The 21,085-nt window shown below is 40.0% G+C and overlaps 1 protein-coding gene across 3 annotated transcripts; it reads left to right on the forward strand.

Annotated features, from left to right (window-relative positions):
• Positions 1-1,249: 1,249 nt before the first annotated feature.
• LOC127652870 (serine/arginine repetitive matrix protein 2-like) lies at positions 1,250-21,061 on the forward strand. Of its 3 annotated transcripts, XM_052139286.1 has the most exons (15): positions 1,250-1,413; positions 4,282-4,472; positions 10,240-10,494; positions 13,215-13,310; positions 13,418-13,603; positions 14,285-14,371; positions 14,461-14,526; positions 14,624-14,653; positions 14,741-14,854; positions 15,057-15,189; positions 15,277-17,348; positions 18,796-19,473; positions 19,562-19,663; positions 20,260-20,361; positions 20,459-21,061. In XM_052139286.1, exons 3-15 carry the CDS (start codon positions 10,247-10,249, stop codon positions 20,508-20,510), a joined length of 3,966 nt encoding a protein of 1,321 aa, XP_051995246.1. In that variant the 5' UTR covers positions 1,250-1,413; positions 4,282-4,472; positions 10,240-10,246; the 3' UTR covers positions 20,511-21,061. The 3 variants fall into 3 exon arrangements, with proteins under 3 accessions (XP_051995246.1, XP_051995247.1, XP_051995245.1); XM_052139287.1 differs by lacking the exon at positions 4,282-4,472 and having other exon boundaries at positions 14,744-14,854; XM_052139285.1 differs by lacking the exon at positions 4,282-4,472 and having other exon boundaries at positions 20,459-21,060.
• Positions 21,062-21,085: the final 24 nt, after the last annotated feature.

Below are 21,085 nucleotides of genomic sequence, written 5' to 3' on the forward strand. Positions count from 1 at the left end.
TTATTCATGATCTTTCCCATCTCTTTTTTCCCCCAAACCAACCTTTAACCATTTTATTCACATTTCCCATAGGAGATACTTAAAGACACAAAATACTAGATATTAAAAGAGGACTGGACCAGGAATCTGCTTCTGCAAAGTCCAATGCAGCTGATTGTAGCCACAATACACCGGCTATGATGTGTCCTTTGACAAATATTATATATTACATTTTCTTACTATCAAGTTCTTTCATTGTAGTGATTAAATATTATTTGTACATATTATTGGTGTGGTATTGGATTATTTTATTTTCTGTAATTTTGATTGACTGTACATTTTTTATGCACTTTTATTTCACCTATATACAAATTTCCATAATTTTTCTCTGCTGAAAATGTACAATTGGCCGTAATAAAAGGGATTGTTCCCCTGAAAATGAAAATTCTCTTATAATTTACTCACCCTCGTGCCATCCCAGATGTGAATGTCTTCCTTTCTTCTGTTGAACACAGACTATTATTATTAGAAGAATATTTCTGCTCTGTATGCCCATACAATGCAAGTGAATGAAGGCCAGAATTTTGAAGGTCCAAAAAGCACACAATGACTGCTTAAAACTATACATACGACTCAGTGATTAAATACATGTCTTTCAAAGCAATATGATAGGTGTGGGTGAGAAACAGATCAATATTTAATTCCTTTTTTACTGTACTGTAAATATCCACTTTCACATTCTTCTTTTGTTTTTGGTGATTTGCATTCTTTGTTCATATCACCACCTACTTAGAAGGGAGTAGAGTTTATAGTAAAAAAATGACTTAAATATGAATCTTTTTCTCACCCACCCATGCTTCTGAAGACATGGATTTAACCACTGGAGTTGTAATTATTACTTTTATGCTGCCTTTATATGCTTTCTGGACCATCAAAGTTCTAGCCATCATTCACTTGCATTGTATGGACCTACAGAGCTGAGAGATTCTTCTAAAATCTTCTTTTGTGGTCAGCAGAAGAAAGACAGTCATCTGGGATGGCAGGAGGGTGAGTGTGAGAATTAAAATTTTTGGTGTGAACTATCTCTTTAAACATCTTATAAAATAATCAGTATTTCTCTATTACACTAGAATCGATTAAAACAACAAATAAAAATGTTTAACCTCCAAACAGTCTTGCTTTTAGTTGAACCGAGTTCAAAGGATTTGTGGGAAATGTAGTCCAGAGCTGTTCCCCGAATATTATCGCGAGGTCGTCACGATGACGTCAAATGAGCGATAACTGTTCATTCTAGCCAACGTTGCGCACCTCGTTTTATTTTACTAGAAGTGCTTGATATATGTACGGTGATTTTTCGCTTGGTTTGCCAAAGTTGCTTGGTCTTTGGCCTGTGACGGTTTTCTATTTGTTCTCTCCCTGAGCGGGATCACAGAGGTACGTAGCACACGTTACAAAAACTAAAAGACTAGTTAGCATGCTGGATTGTGGGATGATCATGTACTAGTTAGCATCCAAGCTAAAATTAGCGCACTTAAACGATGCAGATGTCCTTAAATAGGCAAGTATCTAGCTAGCTAGGCTCTTGGCTAGTGCGTTTACTGTACTTAACAATAAAGTAAAAATAATAATAACAACGGACAATGGTGTGAAGGTAGGATTAGCAGTACCGAAGGCCTCGGCCTGGGACTTATCAGTGTTCGGATCCTGTGTGCGCGATGTAATGGCTGTTTCTAAACAACCACTGAGCAGCCTACCTAGATAGCATTTTGGGGCAGAATATTGCGGTTTGAAATGTTCAGTGCGCATCTGATGTCCAAAATTCACTAGGTTTAGAAGGACTGCCAATAATTGGTTCGTGTGATTCTTTGTGTAGGAGTACGTAATGTAAACGGCTCATTTCAAAATACTCGTTTTGACACGTTCGCATACAGTGCTGTGAAAAAGTATTTGCCCCCATCGTGATTTCTTCTGGGGTTTTTTGTATATTGCATACCAATTGTTTTAAAAAATGATAATGTTATTTATTGAATCAGAAAAGTTATCCAATACCAACTGAGCCTGTGTGGAAAAAGTTTTTGCCCCCTTAGTTACTAAATCCCCAAATCGATTAAACTGCATTCGTAATGCGGTTCAGTTGGACTAGACACACATTGGCCTGATTACTGCCAGCTCTGTTCAATCAAATCAACACCTGAATAGAACTTCATAAGCAGCATTAAGTTGGATAAAATGTCTCACCCTGTAGCACACTATACCAAGATCTAAAGAAACTTCCAGATTTTGAGAAAAAATGTGTTTGAAATGCATCAGTCTGGGAAGGGTAACAGCTATTTCAAAGGCTCTGGGACTCCAAAGAACTACAGTGAGAGCCATTAGCTCCAAATGGAGAAAACTTGGTACAGTAGTGAACCTTTCTAGAAGTGACCGACATTCCAAAATTCCTCCAAGAGCACAGCAACGACGACTCCAGGAAGTCACAAAAAGCTAAGGACAACATCCACGGAAACTGCAGGCCTCTCTTGCATCAATAAAGGTCATTGTTCATGACTCCACTATCAGAAAGACCAATGCCATCCATGGAAGAGTGGCAAGAAGAAAACAACTGCTAACTCAGAAGAACATTATGGCTTGTCTGAATTTTGCCAAAACAAACCTTGATGATCCTCAAAGCTTTTGGGAAAATGTTCTGTGGACTGATATGTTGAAAGTGGAACTGTTTGGAAGACAAGGGTCTTCCGAACAGTTCTTCATCTGGCATAATCAAACACTAATTCCACAAAAAGAACATCATACCTACAGTCAAGCATGGTGGTGGATGTGTGATGGTGTGGGGATGCGTTTCTGTTTCAGGGTTCAGGGCCGACTTGCAATAATTTAAGGAAACATGAATTCTGCGCTCTACCTGTAAATTCTAAAGGAGAACGTCCAGTCATCAGTTTGTGAGTTGAAGCTCAAGTGCAACTGGATTATGCAGCAAGACAATGATCCAAAAAATAGGAGTAAGTCCACGTCTGAATGGCTCAAATGAAGCAAAGGTGAAGTTTGAGTGCCCTAGACAAAGTCCTGGCTTGAACCCGATTGAGATGCTGTGGCAGGACCTTAAATAGGCAGTTCATGCCTAAACCCTCCAGTGTTGCTGAACTAAAGCAGTTCCTCAAAAGAGTGAGCCAAATTTCCACCACGATGTTGTGAAAGGCTGATTCCCAGTTATTGGAAGCGTTTGGTTGCAGTTGTTGCTACTAAAGATGGTACAGCTAGCTATTAAGATTAAGGTGGCAGTTCGATTCTCACTTGGGTGGTATAGGTGTTGGCTAACTTTTTTTGCTTCAATAAAAAACATATATATATATATTTGAAAACCATTTTGTGTTTACTCAGGTTGCCTTTGATTTATGTTATCTCATTTGAAGATCTAAAACAATATAGTGTGAAAAATATACAAAAACAAATAGAAGAAATCAGTAAGGGGCAAATACCTTTTCACAGCACTGTATTTTAACTGTCCCTTTGATGTCTCTGTAAATGTAGCTTTATTAACTAGCCCTAAGTTATTGATGAATAATAAAGCTGAGTTGTATTTATCATTTATTCGTCCGTACTCCGCTTTACTCTCCATACACAAGTAGTCTCGTGGGCGAGAGAGAAAAGGTCTTTTCCATTTTCAGCCATGTAAATAGCCTAGTTACCATCCACCTTTCGTGCTATTTTGTTATCGACAAAGTGAATATGTGAGGAAAAAAAATGTGCGACTTTGCCGCCTTCTGCCGTTTCCATGCAAATAGCCTTTTATTGATAAAAATGGTGTGTGATGACGTCATGCCTTAAAAACACTTTGTTGTAAACGTTTTTGGTTTAGCGCAAAATAAATCTGCCCTTAAGCTGTTTCTATTCAGAAATGTGTGTTTATGGCCATTTCGCCTCCCAGATGTCCCTAATTTTTTTGCTCTGAAGTTTGGGTAAAATGGGGAGATTGAGACAATTCATTGAAATTAGTCAGCTTACTGTCATTTTAATTAATAACTAAAGGAATCAGAAGAGGAATTGCAATCAAAAGGGAACAGTTGCCCTTCTGAAAGGACTGTAATATTGGTCCTGATGTTGCACATATTGCATGTTAGCACCAGTTCCGACCCGAAAGCGGATCGTCAAGGCCCTGTTCAAGCTGGCAACCTGCTGACAGTAGTGGGGGAAACTTTCTGTCTCAGTATGAGGACCATCAGTCAATGTGCAGTGTGCACAGTTATTAAAGAAAAAAAATTATGCTCTGTTATATCAGGGTTACATATGATACATTCCTGACAGGGCTGGACTGGTAGTCTGGTATACCGGGCATTTACCTGGTGGGCCAACGCACTTTGGGGGCCGATTAGGGGCCGACTGGCCATCGGGAGAACCGAGCAGGCTGGTGGGTCGGTCGCGAAACGTGCCGAATGGGCCGCGATAAGCTAAAATGAGCCACCAAATGAAGAAAAGGACAACGAACACCAAAGATGGTTAGATTTAAAGTATTTAAACATTTTAAAATGTTCAAAAGCTCGTTTTCTGAAGGTGAACTCCACATTCTACAAATAGTTCTGATTTGTGCAGAACATTCTGAGAATGTCATTCAGCTGACTTCATCTACAGAACAGGGTAAAGCTAATTTAAGTTTGTGTTAAGTTTTTTTATTTAATGCTTTTTGTTTGGTAATCAGTTTTTTCATTTTTTTTTTTTCATTTGATAATTTATTTTATTTAATACAGAGAATTTTGCTGACATTTTTTCAAAAGTAAAACTAAACAAAAATTTAATAGAATTGGGCTGTATTCCAAAAAAAAAGAAAGGCTCTGATGCTTTTCTCCTAGTATTGTGTATTTATTCTTAATTTTAAAACCTCTTTATGCACAGATTGTTTTGTGGGCTAATTCCATGACTGCCATCTATTATTTTTTTAAAATGTTTTTTTAATGGTGTTGAAAAGAAACTTTAATAAATAAACGGATGGATACTGCAATTAAATTAATCGCAAACAGAGTCCATTCATTTGTTCAACGAGATATTTGTGTTGGCACTCCTGGAAGTGTCACGTTTGCAGGACGTCTCTATATGCCGTAAAGATCAATCCATAATCGCATACAATAAATTGGCTTTCAATACTGTCATCATGATTAACACAGGCTAACCATTGGGGCAAACTCTGTCATGTGACAACATTTTTGCATTAATGCAAATTTTATCAACAAAAAGTGTTTCCAAACCAGTTTTCGTGACATTTGATGCATCGACATAGTTTATGCGCTTGAGTTAAACGGAAAAATATTATGTTGTCATTTGTGACGTTTTAGCGATTAATGTGCATTTCCATCAGCTTTACTTTGATGCGCTAAAACTTTTCACAAAAAGTCCTTGGATGGAAACGTAGTTAGACATAGTGCTGAATCTTTCCTGAACTGTTGCGGTTAGTTACTCTCTGCAGCACAGTAAATGGATGCTAGAGCTGGGATGATTCATCGACGTCATCAATTACAGAAATACGTCGATTTGCATAACATGAGTCGGTGTGTCGCAATGGAATAATTAAAATGGCATCACTCGGTTTAAGCATTGATTCCCCGAAGAACAAACTACAGCTATAAAAACTTGCCCATGGTGATCTAAAGCATGGGAGTATTTTAGCCGGAGACCCAATGATGTGGTGCTGTGTAAGAAATGCAAATTGGAAATGGCTTATCACAGCCGTACAACTGCCATGAACGAACACTTGAAGCGGAAGCATCCCGGAGCGCTTGTTAAGACTGCAGCACCGTAAGTCCTGTTTACTTTTTGTCCCCACCCAAACATGATATAGTATTACAACACGTGTTTCTGTTAGTAGTAGTCACTTAAAATATATTTTCTAAATGTTTCCTCATCGCCCCCATGTTAAAAGTAATTTCTGCATTGCTGCTAACGTAACTTTACACCATGCGTCATCTATTTTTGTTATTTGGCCGTTTATATTTTCTGTTTACTTTAACGGCCGTGCAGCCCTCTACATTGCGAGTAAATCTCGCACTATGTGACGAAAAACCTCTCGGGGAGCCACAACGCTGATGTCACGAGCAGCTTTCTTGAGAGCATGTGAGGATAAGCCACTTCTCAAGCGCTCTGATGAGCACGCTTGAGAAAAAAATATTTTACAACGTCTCTTTCTCATGAATTACCTTCATTTAAATAATGGAATATTCGTTTTTTTATGAGCTTAAATATTCGAATACTAAATTATTGATGAATGGCCATCCCATCTCAGCACTCACTTGCATTTATTCATTTGATTTTTGTTCAAAGCAAAATTATAAATGATTATATTAATGTACAAACATAAGCGAGTTGTCTTGGTGAGAGTAACATGGAGGGTTCCCATGGTCATGGGAAAATGTGGATATGTCAGGGATTTTTATAATTGTGTTTTCCAGGCCTGGAAAAGTAATGGAAATTATTTGTGTGTAGGGCTGAAACTGACAAATTTTCGTTGTCGAATAGTCCTTTGGTCTCATGTTACATTAAATTAATCACTTTAAATTCGAAGACATGGGAGAGGAAGAATTACACCGCTCACAGTCCAGACGCGCTCTAAACTTGCCAAACAGCTTCAGGTGATGTAGATCGCAAAGTATGAGGGAATTATAATGCAAAAATACAGTGAGGCCGGTCAGCCTCACGTCTTACCGATTCCAAGCCGGTCTGTTTTGTTGCCAGCGGCGCAGGCAATAACGTCACAGCTGCATGTAAACATATCATTGGCTTGGGAGATCTTCACTGTGTGAGTGAAGAATACATAAAGTTCGAAATGTGTACTAATTAAACCACGGGGGAACCACCACAATAACTTTCGGAACAACAAACATAATTAGACATTTATAACACCATCACCCAGCTGAAAATGCCCATTTTAAGAAAGAGGCTAAAAAGTGAAACCGCAAATAGCTAAAGCTAGCCAGAGCTCAGAGCCAACCACAAGTCAGCAGCCTCTCCTATCATTCCTTGGAATGAGCAGCGAAAAGACCAAAGCAATTACGAGGAAAATTATGGAATTCATGGCCCTGGATGACCAGCTGTTCTCCATAGTTGAGGACAGAGGGATCAGAAATCGGATAAATTTCCTCGATACAGTGTATGAGGTACTTTCCGACGTCGCGTTGCCCGTTGTTTAATCTTGTGTCATGTAACAACATTTGGGTACAAAAATCCGGGAGAGGGGAAAGGGGGGTGCTGGATTGCAGGGGCAGGCTAAATACATACAAATTGTGCCGTTGTGATTTAACATAATTTTTTCCACTGTGTCCGATATTAAAATCAGTGCGACACACATTGCAAAAGGCGTGGGCGTTGTCGATATGGTTTCGGGATATGAAATTAAATTATTCCATCCAGCTGTTGTTAAATGTACATGTGTATTTTGTTTTTTTCACCGGAGCCCCAGCTGAGTCTTCTCCTCCCATCTACCAGTAATGCTTGATTTAACATCTCGCGTCTACTACCTGCGCAGATATCAACAGCGCAAATGGGTTGTTGGTTGCCAGATTGTGGTCATGAATTACATGATTTGTAATTTGTGATGTGTCGATTGTGCGAGTAGGATGCATTTCATTCAAGATCTGGCAACTGGACACCTTGGAATAAATATATTGATGTGATTATTCATATAATGTGGTTTGGGCCATACAAATTACGGGAGTTTTTTTGGGAGAAATAACAAAACTGGAGACTCCCGGGAAAAACGGTATATTGACAGGTATGCAAGCCGTTCCCGAAGCAGTGCTCAGTTTTACAACTGATATTTGTACATCTAACGCAAGTTGAGAGTATTGGACACTTCGGTTTTTCAGATCTTTGAAATTGTTTTGTTACGAGTAATAAACAGAAAAAGGTCCATTTATAAAAATAGTGGGAAATGACATCTGTTATATAAAGCAACTCATTTGCAGTTAATTGTTATTTCTACCTCTTTCCAGTCACAGAGCACTTTATTTTGAGAGTTGTTTAAGTGAGAGAAGATCCTGTAACTTAGTGCAGTTTGGGGGAAATTGTAATGTTTAATAATTTATTTTATTATGAAATTAAAATTTAGCATTGAAGAAAGGTCGATTTTGTTTTTATATGTGGTCAATAATAGTTCTTAGAAAGAAAATTGGAAAAAATCGGTATCGGCAGTTCACACTTGCAAAAAATCGGAAATCGAAATCGGCCAAGAAAATTGCAATCGGTGCATCTCTAGTAAATACAGAAGCCCTCTCGTTGTGGAATAAGTGGAGCTGGAGCAAAACTTGCGTGTCAAGCATCTTTAAAGGAAACACTCTGTCGTTACATCTTTAATGCAGTTATATTTAATGCATTATAGCTTTATTAAAGTCCAAACCATAAGAAAGCAGATCATGTAAATAACTGCATACTCCGAAATTGCAATTTCTCTGTGCGGTCAGCGCACTCTGTCGCAGACAACGTGATTGCTCGCGACAGAGGCAAATAGATCGATCTCTGCTTTTCCTAATATTTCCTAAATCTTCAGGACAGTCTGAGGATAAAGTTTCCATTCGCCCAGCATCACTTCTTGGCGTGACAGTAGGTCCACACAGTAATTCAGATGGCCTGGGAAATGTCGCCCACAAGGAGAGATGACGCTCGTTCCATAGGTGGTGGCGATGCCTCAGTCTCATCAATGGCAGGGAACTAATTCAGTCTTGGTGGATTATGTATGCAACAATTGTCATGTTGTCCGAGTGAATAGGAACATGAAAATGTGCTATTTCAGACTGAAAAGCCATCAAGACTAGGAAAACAGCCTATGTGATGATCTAGAACCACCAGGTTACTCATTGACTTGCCAATGGCCTGTGCAGTAACTTTCGTAGCTCGTAGAGCTAAGTCCTTAGCAGTGCGAAGCTCTTTGAACATTTCCGGTTCATAGCCTTGCTTGTCCATCTGTTTGAGGAGTTTGGCTTGAAACACTTAAAGCATAGCTATCGTGTGGAGTGCTGAACCAGCTTGGCCCACCACTGAAAATGCTCTTCCAGTCAGTGCACAATAGCATATAAGGATACAAAACTCCTGCCAAAGTGCTTCGTGGAATCGTGATGCTGAAACGGCCCATTCACCAGCAACGCATCTAGCAGCGAGGCAGAGTAAATGTTTGCCGGAACACTGCAGGGAAGCGGAGAGTCGTTTAGTTGCTGTGAAGATCCCACCCGCTGACTTGTGGATGTAGATGGCAAAGTAGTTGAATGCTTCTAGACGAGAGATGAATTGCTGTCTTGAAGGAAATTCGAAGGAACGGTGTTTGCGCACCGTCTTTTGTACCGGACAGCTTCGTGCATAAAATGGCAGGGCTTAAAAACCATAGCCAATTTTAGAATTTTCCTTATTGTAGAAAGGTTTCAAATAGGTCACGTAGGACACTCCCCATAGCGTCAGCTTAGTGACGCAATGTCAACTGTACCAAGTTGTAAGGGAACACCAGTTTGGTGTAAGGCCAATAAATTTCCCATGTGTTCCCAAAATAATTCTGAATAATAATTTCCTCTGTTTTTATCATATTTGTGTTTGTATTGTGTATTGTTAATGCTGCCTAAATAAAATAAAATGGAACTCCAATTTTAGGTTCACGGTGAACATGTTTTAGACACTTTCATAATTTTTTCTTAAATACAAAAATGTACATGTACATACAGATGATTGAAAGCGAAAAGACAGTGATAACTCTTTACATGCACATGTTCCACGAGAAAACGTTGAACCTCTTAACGAACAGTGAATCAGAAATGGGCACCAATGGCTTTTCTTTCCTCTGTTTTTTTTTTTTTATAATATACTAAAGTGTGTTTCTTCTACATGTGTCACTCAAGTAGTGTCATTTTACAGGTCACCCACCAGAGTGCAGGTAAATTGCATGAAATACCTGCATTTGGTGGGTGGCGAGTGCTAATTTTATACCCTGGGCTAATATATTTAGCGACTTTCCAGCTCCATGGTTTTGTCATTATCCGATATTGTGGATCATCGTCTTTTGTGTGTTGCAGTTGCATCGTGTTATTTTTCAGATATCACAATATACAATTACATCATCCTATCAGCCAGCCCTACTTCCAAACAATTGCTTAGAATGGTAACTTGTAGAACAGAGATGAAAATGAGAAACTGTGAAAAAACTGTTTAAAAAAATCATTTAAATTACTATTCTTTTAGAGTTTTACAGTTGAGTCGAGTGCTTACAGAGGAGTTATCATGTTCTTTCTACCCTCTCAGAACAGAGATGTATAATGGTATCGGGCTGACCACGCCGCGAGGCAGTGGCACTAATGGCTACGTTCAACGGAACCTGTCCAGCGTACGTGTGAAGAGGAACAGAGATGAGCGTGGTGGAGAGAGGGATGAGAAGGATAGGGAGAAGCTGGAGAGCCAGCTGAACAGACAACCTAACGCTGATATCCTGGAGCACCAGAGGAAGAGGCAGCTGGAGGTCAAATGTGCTGAGCTGCAGGACATGATGGAGGAGCAGGGGTAAGAACAGGGAAATTATGAGATATTTACATTAGATCATAGTGTTTAATGGACTGCATACACAGCACGTAACTTCTGAATTTTTGCTGAAATTTCAACTTGTATTAAATAATTTCTTGTACACCAAACATTTTTAAATGCGCAAGATGTAAATGTTTCAGTACTTCCGGATATTACCATCTTGTTCTGTAATATATTTACTTTTTAAATTGCGTTAACATTCAAAGCAACTTACGAGTAGGGCTGAAACGATTAGTCAACGTTATTGACGACGTCGACAAAAATAGTTGACAAATAATCGTTGTTGAATAGTCGTTTGATCTAATTTAATGTACCGTAATTTCCGGACTATTGAACGCACCTGAATATAAGCCGCACCCACTGATTTTAAAAAAATATATTATTTTGAACATAAATAAGCCGCACCTGTCTATAAGCCGCAGGTGCCTACCGGTACATTGAAACAAATGAACTTTACACAGGCTTTAACGAAACACGGTGTGGCAGCGGGGGCGTGGTCAAGCGCCCGTCCGGGAGCACCTGAGCTAAATTATGTCTAACACCGGTGTCTAATTTCAGTAAGCATGGGGAGAGCGGCATAAAAAGGCAGCAGCCACAGAGCTGAGAGAGTGACACACGTCAGTCTAGTGTTGACGCATAGAAGAATTGAGAAACTTTATAAAATTGATTGTAAACATTGCTGTGGCCATTAAAAGCCTTACCTGGAACGTCAAGTGCGCTATTGAAAACTATCACACTGGTGCCCGTGTGACAGTTTTCCCAAGAAGGACACGTGAAGCAGGGCACTTGAAACACACGGCTTGTAATAAAACATTTGCAGTAAACAGTAGCCTACCAAGAAAGTCATTGGTCGGTCACTAGCTTCCTCGTCCTGTGCACTGAAGTCATCTCCTTCGGTGTCGGAGTTGAATAGCCTCTTTAGTTGTCTTTTTGCACTGAGTCAATTCCTCACGCTGCTGTTTCCAACGTCTTATCATCGACTCATTAAGACCAAGCTCCCGTGCAGCAGCTCTATTTCCTTTTCCAACAGCCAGATCAATCGCCTTCAACTTGAAAGCAGCATCATATGCGTTTCTCCATGTCTTTGCCTTGGTGAGGGTGACAAAATTACTACCGTAATCAGAATAATGGGAAGTTTGAGCGCGCTCGATTTAATCTAAACAGTAAACAAAAAAGTTGTTTGACCTTAACCCGTTCGGCAATTTCATTGATCTAATGAATGCTTCACGCCGGCAAAAAACTGAGCACGTCACAGAATGTTTTTTTTTTTTTTTTATAAAATCTGAAAGCGGGAAAAATCCATATATTAGCCGCGCATTGTATAAGCCGCGAGGTTCAAAGCGTCGGAAAAAAGTTGCGGCTTATAGTCCGGAAATTACGGTAACGAGATCACTTTAAACTCTAATGATGAGAGCAGCACTGCAGCTCGCACCTGACTTAGGAGAGGAAGAATTACACAGCTCACAGTCCAGATGCACTCTAAACTTTCCAAACCACTTCAGGTGATGTAGATTGCAAAGTATGAGAAATTATAATGCAAAAATACAAAGTAAATACAGAAGCAGAGATTGTGGAATAAGTGGAGCTGGAGCATAACTTGCATGTCGAGCATCTTTAAAGGAAACCCCCCGACGTTACATCTTAAATGCAGTTATATTTAATGTGTTATATCTTTATTAAAGTTCAAATAATACAAAAGCAGCTCGTGTAAATAACTGCAAACTCCAAGACAACTCTTCTGAGTTGGGCGAATGTCCTGATCTGCATCCGGCTGATGCACACACTGTTGCAGGGATGCTTGTCCCTCGAGCGCGCACACTTGCTGCAGCTAGATTATAACGCGATGGCTCGTAAATTATTGAATCATAATATATGTCACTGTGCATTTCTTATCGTGAAGAAAATTGTCAATAAGAAGCTTTATTCATCTAATTTTTTTTATTCATTTTTTTGTGAGTTAAAGATAGATTGAAGTGAACAAAGGTGAGAGAGGGTAGTCTTCACCCCATTATACACTGCAGTGCAACAATGTTTTTGATATTTTTTTTTGTTTTGTCTTGTCCAATATAATTATAATTTCCAATATAAATATGTAAAACTTTTTAAAACAACATACTTTTTTTTAGCAACTGTACTGCAGAAGACAAAATTTTTATCTGGAGAATGTTGCATATAATATAAAAAATCCTTTGAAAGTTGTATTCACCTGAGAAGCAGCATATAAGATATTTATACATTCTTTTAGAGAATAGATCTTGAATATAAGTATATTTAGTCTTTACTGCACTCGCAGAATTATAACCAAGTAAAAATACACTTATATTTTATAAACTTTTATAAAAGTTTTTTTCCCCCTTTAATTTAGTGAATTTCATTTAGAGGGATTTTTAAAAGATTTTTTTTCCTCTTTATTGCTAGTAAGCATGTTTAATACAACCTTTTAAGTCGGGACACAAGCAGAATAATCAGTTAAGAGCTAATGATTAATCGTTGCAATAATCGCAGAATAGTCTATTAATCATTCTAATAATCGTTAGATAATGAATTATCAGATTAGTTAGTTGCAGCCCTACTTACGAGTGAGGATTACTACAACATAAATGATTAATGTTTATGTCAACAGATAAGTTAGACTAGTTAATCATGCTTGGGCATTGAGGAGGATCTTAATAGTGGCTAGTTCATCCTGTGTGTGGCAGGTACTCAGCAGAGGAGATTGAGGAGAAGGTCAACACCTTTCGTATGATGTTGCAAGAGAAACAAGAACCTCCTCCACCTCCAACAGAGAGGCCAGCGTGAGTATTACTTCAGTTCATATTGAACACCTTGAGTTCAGCTAGACACTAGCTTTTCTGTGTCATGCTTAAAGTTTGCTTCCCTCCATCTTTTAATTTTCACACAGTGTGACCGAGACTCATGCTCTGGCAGCTGCTAACCAGCAAAAGAATGACCGTCTGAGAGAGGCATTTGGTATTAGCTCTGATTATGTTGATGGCTCGTCCTTTCATGCTGACCGCAAGGAGCGAGAGAAAGAAAAGAGGGAGCAGGAGAGACTGGAAAGAGAAAAGCAACAGCAGCAGAAGTACCAGTGAGTAGAGTCATGTCGGATCCAATTTTCCTTCTTTTGAGATCATTGCAGGATCACATTCCCAGTCCAAAAAGAACATTTATTGAAACCAACCTGCAGAAATGGCTTGTTCTGACATCCCTGGGTGTCTCATGTTAGAAACCCAAAACATGAATATATGATCACCATATATTCATATGATCACAAAAAGCTTATTTAAGAAACAAGGACATGGATGGGCATTTGCATCAGCTGTTATAGTCATTTGTGTTACTGTAATGTTTTGCTTATGTCACATTATATTGGAAAAAATATATTTCTGCCCTCACCAGTTGCTCAGATAAAGGTGTATTTATAAGCTGTAAGTTTATTGTAAAGTTTGTCATTGTGATTCTTATGGCTGGCAGAAACAGAAGATTTGTTTTTGTAGTAATTGTTGGTTGTTACCAGAAATATTGTTTTGTGTGAAGCTTTGTTAACCTATGCTGTGCTGTTGGTATTGTAAGCCTGTGCCTGATTTTATGTTTAACATTTATTACATGTTTCTTTCTCATTTGCTCTAACCTGGTGTTAAAGTTCTTTGATAAATTCATACTGTCTGTCTTTGATAACACCGTAATTTATAACCCAAAACAAAACTTTCTCTTTTTGGTGCTGAGTATTGACTGTCAGTTCCATCTTTTTCAATTTTTTTCTTTAAAGGATCATTGAGTCTGAAGCCTCTGATTCATCTCCTGATCGAAAAAAGAGTCGGAAGAAGAAAAGAAAGAAAAATAAAAGTAGAGAGAGGTAAACTGTGTGTGGAGTTATTTTTTTATTATTACAATGAGCATTAGGCAAACAATATTACTGAATAAAATTTTCCTGTTACCTCATAGCTCTGAGAGCCCCTCACCCTCCCCTAAACGAGAGAAGAAAAAGAACAAGAAGATGAAAAAGAAAAGGTTTTATTTAAATAATTTAATGTTGATAAGACAACTATAAAATGTCATTCTGAATCTGTTTTTGAACTGGTCAATTAAAAACACATCTGTTATTTAGGGAGGGGTCAGTGAAGAGTGACACTGAGAGGCAAGTATTCCCCTTCGTGTTAACTGTAAATTGACTGTGTGGATGTGCATTTTGTTATATTTAAATGTTATCATTTCTGTCCTATAGCAGTTCATCAGACAAAGACACATCCAGGAGAAAGAGGAAAAGAAGTGAAAATTTGACTCCACCTCCCAATAAGAGCCGCAAGCAGCAGAGTACATCCTCCAGCCCAGCACGCAGGTATCAGCAAACAAACCAGTTATTTTGATAATAGAAAAAGACCAAGCTAGCAAGAACTTGGTAATTGGCATATTTTGTTAAAAGGAAAAAAAGAACCTGCTCCCTCTTGTGGTGAAATAGTCATTTAATAAATTATATAAGAATGGTTTGTTTAACTTTTGATTATGGTTAGTCCAAAGTGTGCGCATTTTTTCTTTATTAGCCAATCACCTCTGAGAGGGAAACAGCTGAATAAATCTGACTCGCTTGCAGAGGAGCAGAGGAAAGGAAGATCTCCTGATAGGAGGCGGCGTGGCCGCAATGAGGAAAGCCCAAAGAGGATGGAAATCGGAGAGGTATTGTTTTGGTTTGGAAGCTGTATTTCTTTTGCATGTGCACACTAATAATTACATTCACTTATTCTTTGTCTGCCCTGCTCTTAGAGGTCACCAAGACGCTCAAGATCCCGTGAGCACAACAGAAGAGACAAAGACCAAGAACGTGAGAGACAAGGACAAGAAAACTCTCTGAGAAGACGACACAATTCCTCACCATCTCCTCCACAAAAGCAACAGATGAACAGACGAAAACAGACTGAAGAGAGGGAGAGGGACAAAGAGAGAGAGAAATCCCCTCAAAGAAGAAGACATAATTCCTCATCTCCATCTCCACCACGGAAGCAGCAGAGAGACAGGCGACAACTGAGTGAAGAGAGAGTGAAACCCTCTCAAAGGAGAAAACATAATTCCTCATCTCGTTCTCCATCTCCTAAGCAGCAGAAAGATGGGAGGCAGCGGAGCATAGACAAGAACCGAGGGGATGACGGCAAAAAGGACAAAGGTCCAAAAAGACATGACTCTTCCGCATCTCTGTCTCCCTCTCCATGTAAAGACAGAATGAGAAGGGGACACAGCGTACAGAAAGAGAGGGCAGCATCCCCAAGAGCTCCTTCAGACCGGGAAAAGGAAAGACTTGTAGACAGAGTTAGAGACAGACAGAGGAATAGCGATAGAGACATGGTCCCTTCTTGTAGAGATGATGTTCGAGGATGGGAAAGTGATAAAGGAAAGGAGAGAGAGAGAATTCAGTCTAGTGACATCTCTCTGGCCAAGCACTCACCTTACTCTAACGGAAGACAAAAAGAAAGAGATCACAAACAGGAGAAGGAAAGAGAAGAAAAGGAGAGGAGAAAGGAAGAGGAGTTGAAGGAAGAAGCTAGGAGACAACAGGAGAGGAGAAAAGGCAGAGAGAGTGACAGAGAAAAGGATAGAAACCGTCATGGTGACCCCAGGAGTGAGGAGATGTCCAGGTCAGACCAGCAGTCGTCTGTTAGCAGTCAGCTGGGAGACAGACGAGGTGCCAGAGGAAGTGAGACAGAGCGGGACATGCTGAAAAGAAAAGACAGGAGAATGGAGGAGGACAAGAGGCCAGAAAGAACCAAGGATAGGAGTCCTCAGGCCATGGACAAAGACCAAAAGGAGAAAAAAATGGAAAAGGAAAAGCTGGGGAAGAAAGACAAAGCCAAATCTGCTAGCAGCAGTAGTAGTAGTAGTAGTAGCAGCAGCAGCAGCAGTAGTAGTAGCAGCAGCGAGAGTGACAGTGACAGCTCCTCCTCTTCATCATCTTCCTCTTCCTCTTCGTCATCTTCCTCTGACGATGTGAAGAAACTGAAAAGTTCAAAACAGAATAGCAGCGTTGGTAAATCAGTGCCTCATGCTGTCATTGCTCGGGCCATTGCTCGCCGAGAGACTGAGAACAGGGGAAGGGATGGAGAAAGTGAAGGTAGAAAGCCCCAAAGACCAAGCTCACCTCCTGAACCCCAGAGAAAAGATGAAGACATGGATGGGAGAAAAGGGGACATGGAGAAAAGGTCTGTCCACTCCTCACCGCCCTCCATCGGAACTCAAAAGAACAGTAATTCTGAGAAAGACAGGGATCGGGGAAAAGAGAGGTACACACCCACCGAAAGTTCTAGCCCACCTCCTTCTCCCCCTCAGAGAGGCAGAGAGAGAGCAACCCAGGGTGGGGGCAGGAACATGCCTTCAGAAGAGACAAAATCTCAGAGTAGAGAACCCGAGAGGCCCAGAGATAGAGGGAGAGAGCAATACACACCTTCAGAGCTTGAACGAGAATCATCACGCTGCTCGTCTAGCAGAGGAAGGGATCGAGAGAGTGACAGAAAGAAGGATGCTTCACCTTTGTCTCCGAAGGGAAAAGGAAGGGATGAAGGCTCACGGGTTAAGCAAACAGCATCTCGACCTTCACCAAAACGCACTCCTCCACGACAGTACCAGGATCCGCCACGATCAAGCTCCCCCAGCCCGAGACGAGGGGCGAGGAGACCCTCACCACTACGCAACTCATCCCCTTACCGACGGGATCGCAGTCGGGAGCGGTTTAGAGAAAGAGAGAGGGACAGACTTCGAGCAAGGCCAGGAGAAAGAGAGCGTTCCAGAGAGAGGAGAACAAGGAGCAGCAGATCAAGGAGTCCTCGTAGACAAAGTCCTCCCTATAGGTTAGAAAATTAACAGTTTGCATGCATATTTTTCAAACTTGTCTTGTCTTGTTCTTTAGGTATGAAGGCGAGTCGTGCGTGCCTGCGCGTGTGTATACTTTTCAACTGAAAGTACTACTTTACATATTTTTTTTATCCAGCATTGGAATGTGACGTCTCGGCTCCACTGGGATTATGGGATAGTAAAATTTCAGTATCTAGTACCTATAAATGGTATTATTTGCTTGCTGTTTAATGAATACTGAGGACTCTGACATACTACTCTACTATATAGTAGGGAAGTATTCATATTCGGATGCAGTTTCTATTTCAAATGGCATTTTTGCACCCTTTAAGGGCACTGGTATGTGGTTGTCCTAAATGAAAGAGCTATTTGATGCAAAAAAATTATTTGGCACAACAATCAAACAATCTGACCTTTTCTGCTATTTAGTAGTGACATTTTGATTCAGAATAAAGTGACACGTTGCACATTTACATGCATGATCTTACACTGCATAAACTGATCGGCAGATTGGATGATTTTTGCCCATTACACTTATATTGTGTCATCTCCTTTACCTATGTTAATACCGGCTTAAGACTCAGGTAAACTATGTTTTCCCACATTCAGTCATCTCGCACACAGTCGAGTACTCAGTCTTTCAAAGTATACTCTCTGAACGAACAAGAACTGTCCACAGAGAATAATGTGGTGGTTTCCAATATCATGTTCTTGCGTTGTCTAATTATTTTTTAATACGCTGATTTTTGTTGTAATCAGCATATTGGGGTGTATGTTTACTGACATATAGCTTCATAAAGGGAGTGCCAAACATACACACAAATGAGACAGTAATGCCCTGTGCCCTTCAGAGTACTATGTGTTCTGCCTTCCAGAGTGAGTTGGGCATAGTGATTTAATAATTAAAAAACTTAATATTATAATTTGCCATTTGAAGTGTAGCTACTGTATTTAAAAAAAAATGTCAACAATGGGCCTGGGTAGCTCAGCGAGTATTGACGCAGACTACCACCCCTGGAGTCGTGAGTTCAAATCCAGGGTGTGCTTAGTGACTCCAGCCAGGTCTCCTATGCAACCAAATTGGCCCGTTGCTAAGGAGGGTAGAGTCACATGGGGTAACCTCCTCGTGGTCACGATTAGTGGTTCTCACTCTCAGTGGGGCATGTGGTAAGTTGTGCGTGGATCGCAGAGATTAACATGAGCCTCCACATACTGATGCAGTTCTCAGAATTGGAGGCAACGCCACCTGGATTGAGGGAACCATGCTACCACGAAGACCTAATAAGTAGTGGGAATTGGGCATTCCAAATTGGGGAGAAAAGGGATTTAAAAAAAACCCCATAACATTCCTGGTGTTTTAAATTGTTTTTTTAAAAAAAATAGCCATTCAGTGGACCGTTTTCTGTTGCTTTCATTAAAAAGAACACTTCTGTCTCTACCTAGGTTTCGACGTTCACCCTCACCGATACGTCGACGCAGAAGTAGTCGATCACTATCGAGGGAAAGGGAGAGGGAGCAGGAGAGGAGGAGGAATCGAGAGCGAGAGAGGCAGCATGAACATGACAAAGAAAGAAAGCGAGAACAAAGAACAAGGGCACCACCCAAAGATCCCACTCCACATCGCTCTTCGTCCTCTTCCTCTAGTTCCTCCTCTTCATCCTCACCTTCTCCTCAAAGAGTGAAGGGGGTGAAGTCTACAGATGCAGATAAAGACAGAACAAAGCAATTAGAAAGGAGCTCCAAACAGCCGTCTCCTTCCCCTCCTCAACCGACTCCTCGTCTCCTTTCCAACCAGTCAGTTCATCGCTCTCATTCCCGTGAACTTCCTGCTCGTTCTAGATCACCAACCACCAACCAATCACAAAGCAGGGATCCACCAGGTGACCAGTTAAGAGGGCAGTCTCCATCACTAACACAAATAAATGAGCCTTTTGTAAGAGGAAAGACTGCAGTGAATGGGAAACCAGAGAAGGAGAGCTCTGTGCAACAGCAGAAGAGCAGAAGCAGCTCAAAGACTTCCTCATCCTCCTCATCATCCTCCTCCTCCTCCTCCTCATCATCATCATCATCATCCTCCTCTTCATCAGAGAGCTCTGACTCCGAAGCAGAGAAAGGGAAAGGGTCAGTGCGAGTCGAGGGATGACATCATAATTTAATAAATATACACATGAAACTCTTTTTAAATTATCCTTTTATCTTGTCTTCCAAGGGGTGATAAAGCAGGTACAAATAGAGATTCTGGTAAGACAATGAAAAGCAAAGCTGCTTCATCATCATCCTCATCAGAAAGTGAGCCAGAAGAAAAGAAAAGGTAGAATCTTTTGCCTCAAATTATTTTTTTTGGTTTTCTGTCTACTATATTCCTACTGCATTAAAGTTGACATTAAATCAAAATAGACCCCATTTAATTCTTAAATTCTTCCTCGCTTGTTTCCGGCTCTTATTTAGGCATTATTTAAGACCAGTGTTTCCTAACCTTTATGCCATGCCTTCCCCCACAACACCACCAGTAATGCTGAAGTACCCCTTTGACACAAAACCAAAGACTACATCATTTAACATTATCAATAATATTGATTATTAATAATCTGCTGTCATTATAATCTACTCTCAATACGCAGTATAAAAGATCTCTGTGCCAAACTTCACATTAAAGTAAAAAGATTGATTTCGGGATTGTTCAAATGACTATTGCGATGATATTTATTTATTTTTTTTTAATATTGGATAATCGATATTTTTATTTTAAGCAAGATACAATCTATTGGAAACTCTTATGTCGAGCTCCATTGTGGATCACTGCCTTTTTTTTTTTTTTTTTTTTTTGTCTCATTGAATATTCTGTTTCACTCTAGACGTTATGGCTGTCTCAATCTTTTTTTTTTTTTTTTTTTTTTTCCTGTACAGTCCGCAGCGCCCCAAGAGAGTGCCAGCAGACTCGCTGAGAGACTCCAGGTCACTTAGTTACTCCCCTCCAGCGAGACAACGAAGACTTGCACCCACTCAACGGTAAGTCACAAATGGATCTAATTAAATGAAAACCCGTTATCTTGCCACCATTTCTAACACTAACCCTGTCTTGTCTGTTTTTGTTCCCTATGAGCAGTGCAAGCAGGAAGTCGAGAAGCAGATCTCCGGACAGTCAATGGAGGAAATAAATGCATAACGGTTCACCTTTTTATTTTCTGGACTCTTATCTGGCCCTCACTGGATTTTATCATCTCCGTATCACATGGATGTGACTGCATTAGGAGAGGGTGAAAAAAATGTGACTAGTTGCAATGGTGACCCATTCGCCATTAGTAGAATATCTTTCAAAACCTTCTATGAGTTCTATAACTCATCCTAAAGGGGAGGATTTCTTTTTACTTTAATTATGGTGTAATTTAATGTTCAAGAAGAGGCAAGGTGAGACACTGAAATTCTCCATAGCTCTGTGCCAACAGATGCTGGATGCTATTTGTATACACACACACACATAAACACAAATATGTCTAATGCTCTTCTGTTTGCTACATTGTTCTGAATGTAGATGAACGTGTAATTTTGTGATCGGGAATGGGTGTGTTCTGTTCCTAATGTATGTGGACACCATCTTATCCTTTTTGTTTCTTTGTGGAATAAACAATTATGAATAATACTATGGCATTAGAAGTATCTTGTCTAAAATTTGTCATGCTGTTAATATGCCTCTAGTACACTGACAGATGAAATGCACGGCACACTAAGAACG

Source organism: Xyrauchen texanus, chromosome 12 (genome assembly GCF_025860055.1).
Source record: "Xyrauchen texanus isolate HMW12.3.18 chromosome 12, RBS_HiC_50CHRs, whole genome shotgun sequence".
Taxonomy (NCBI): domain Eukaryota; kingdom Metazoa; phylum Chordata; class Actinopteri; order Cypriniformes; family Catostomidae; genus Xyrauchen; species Xyrauchen texanus.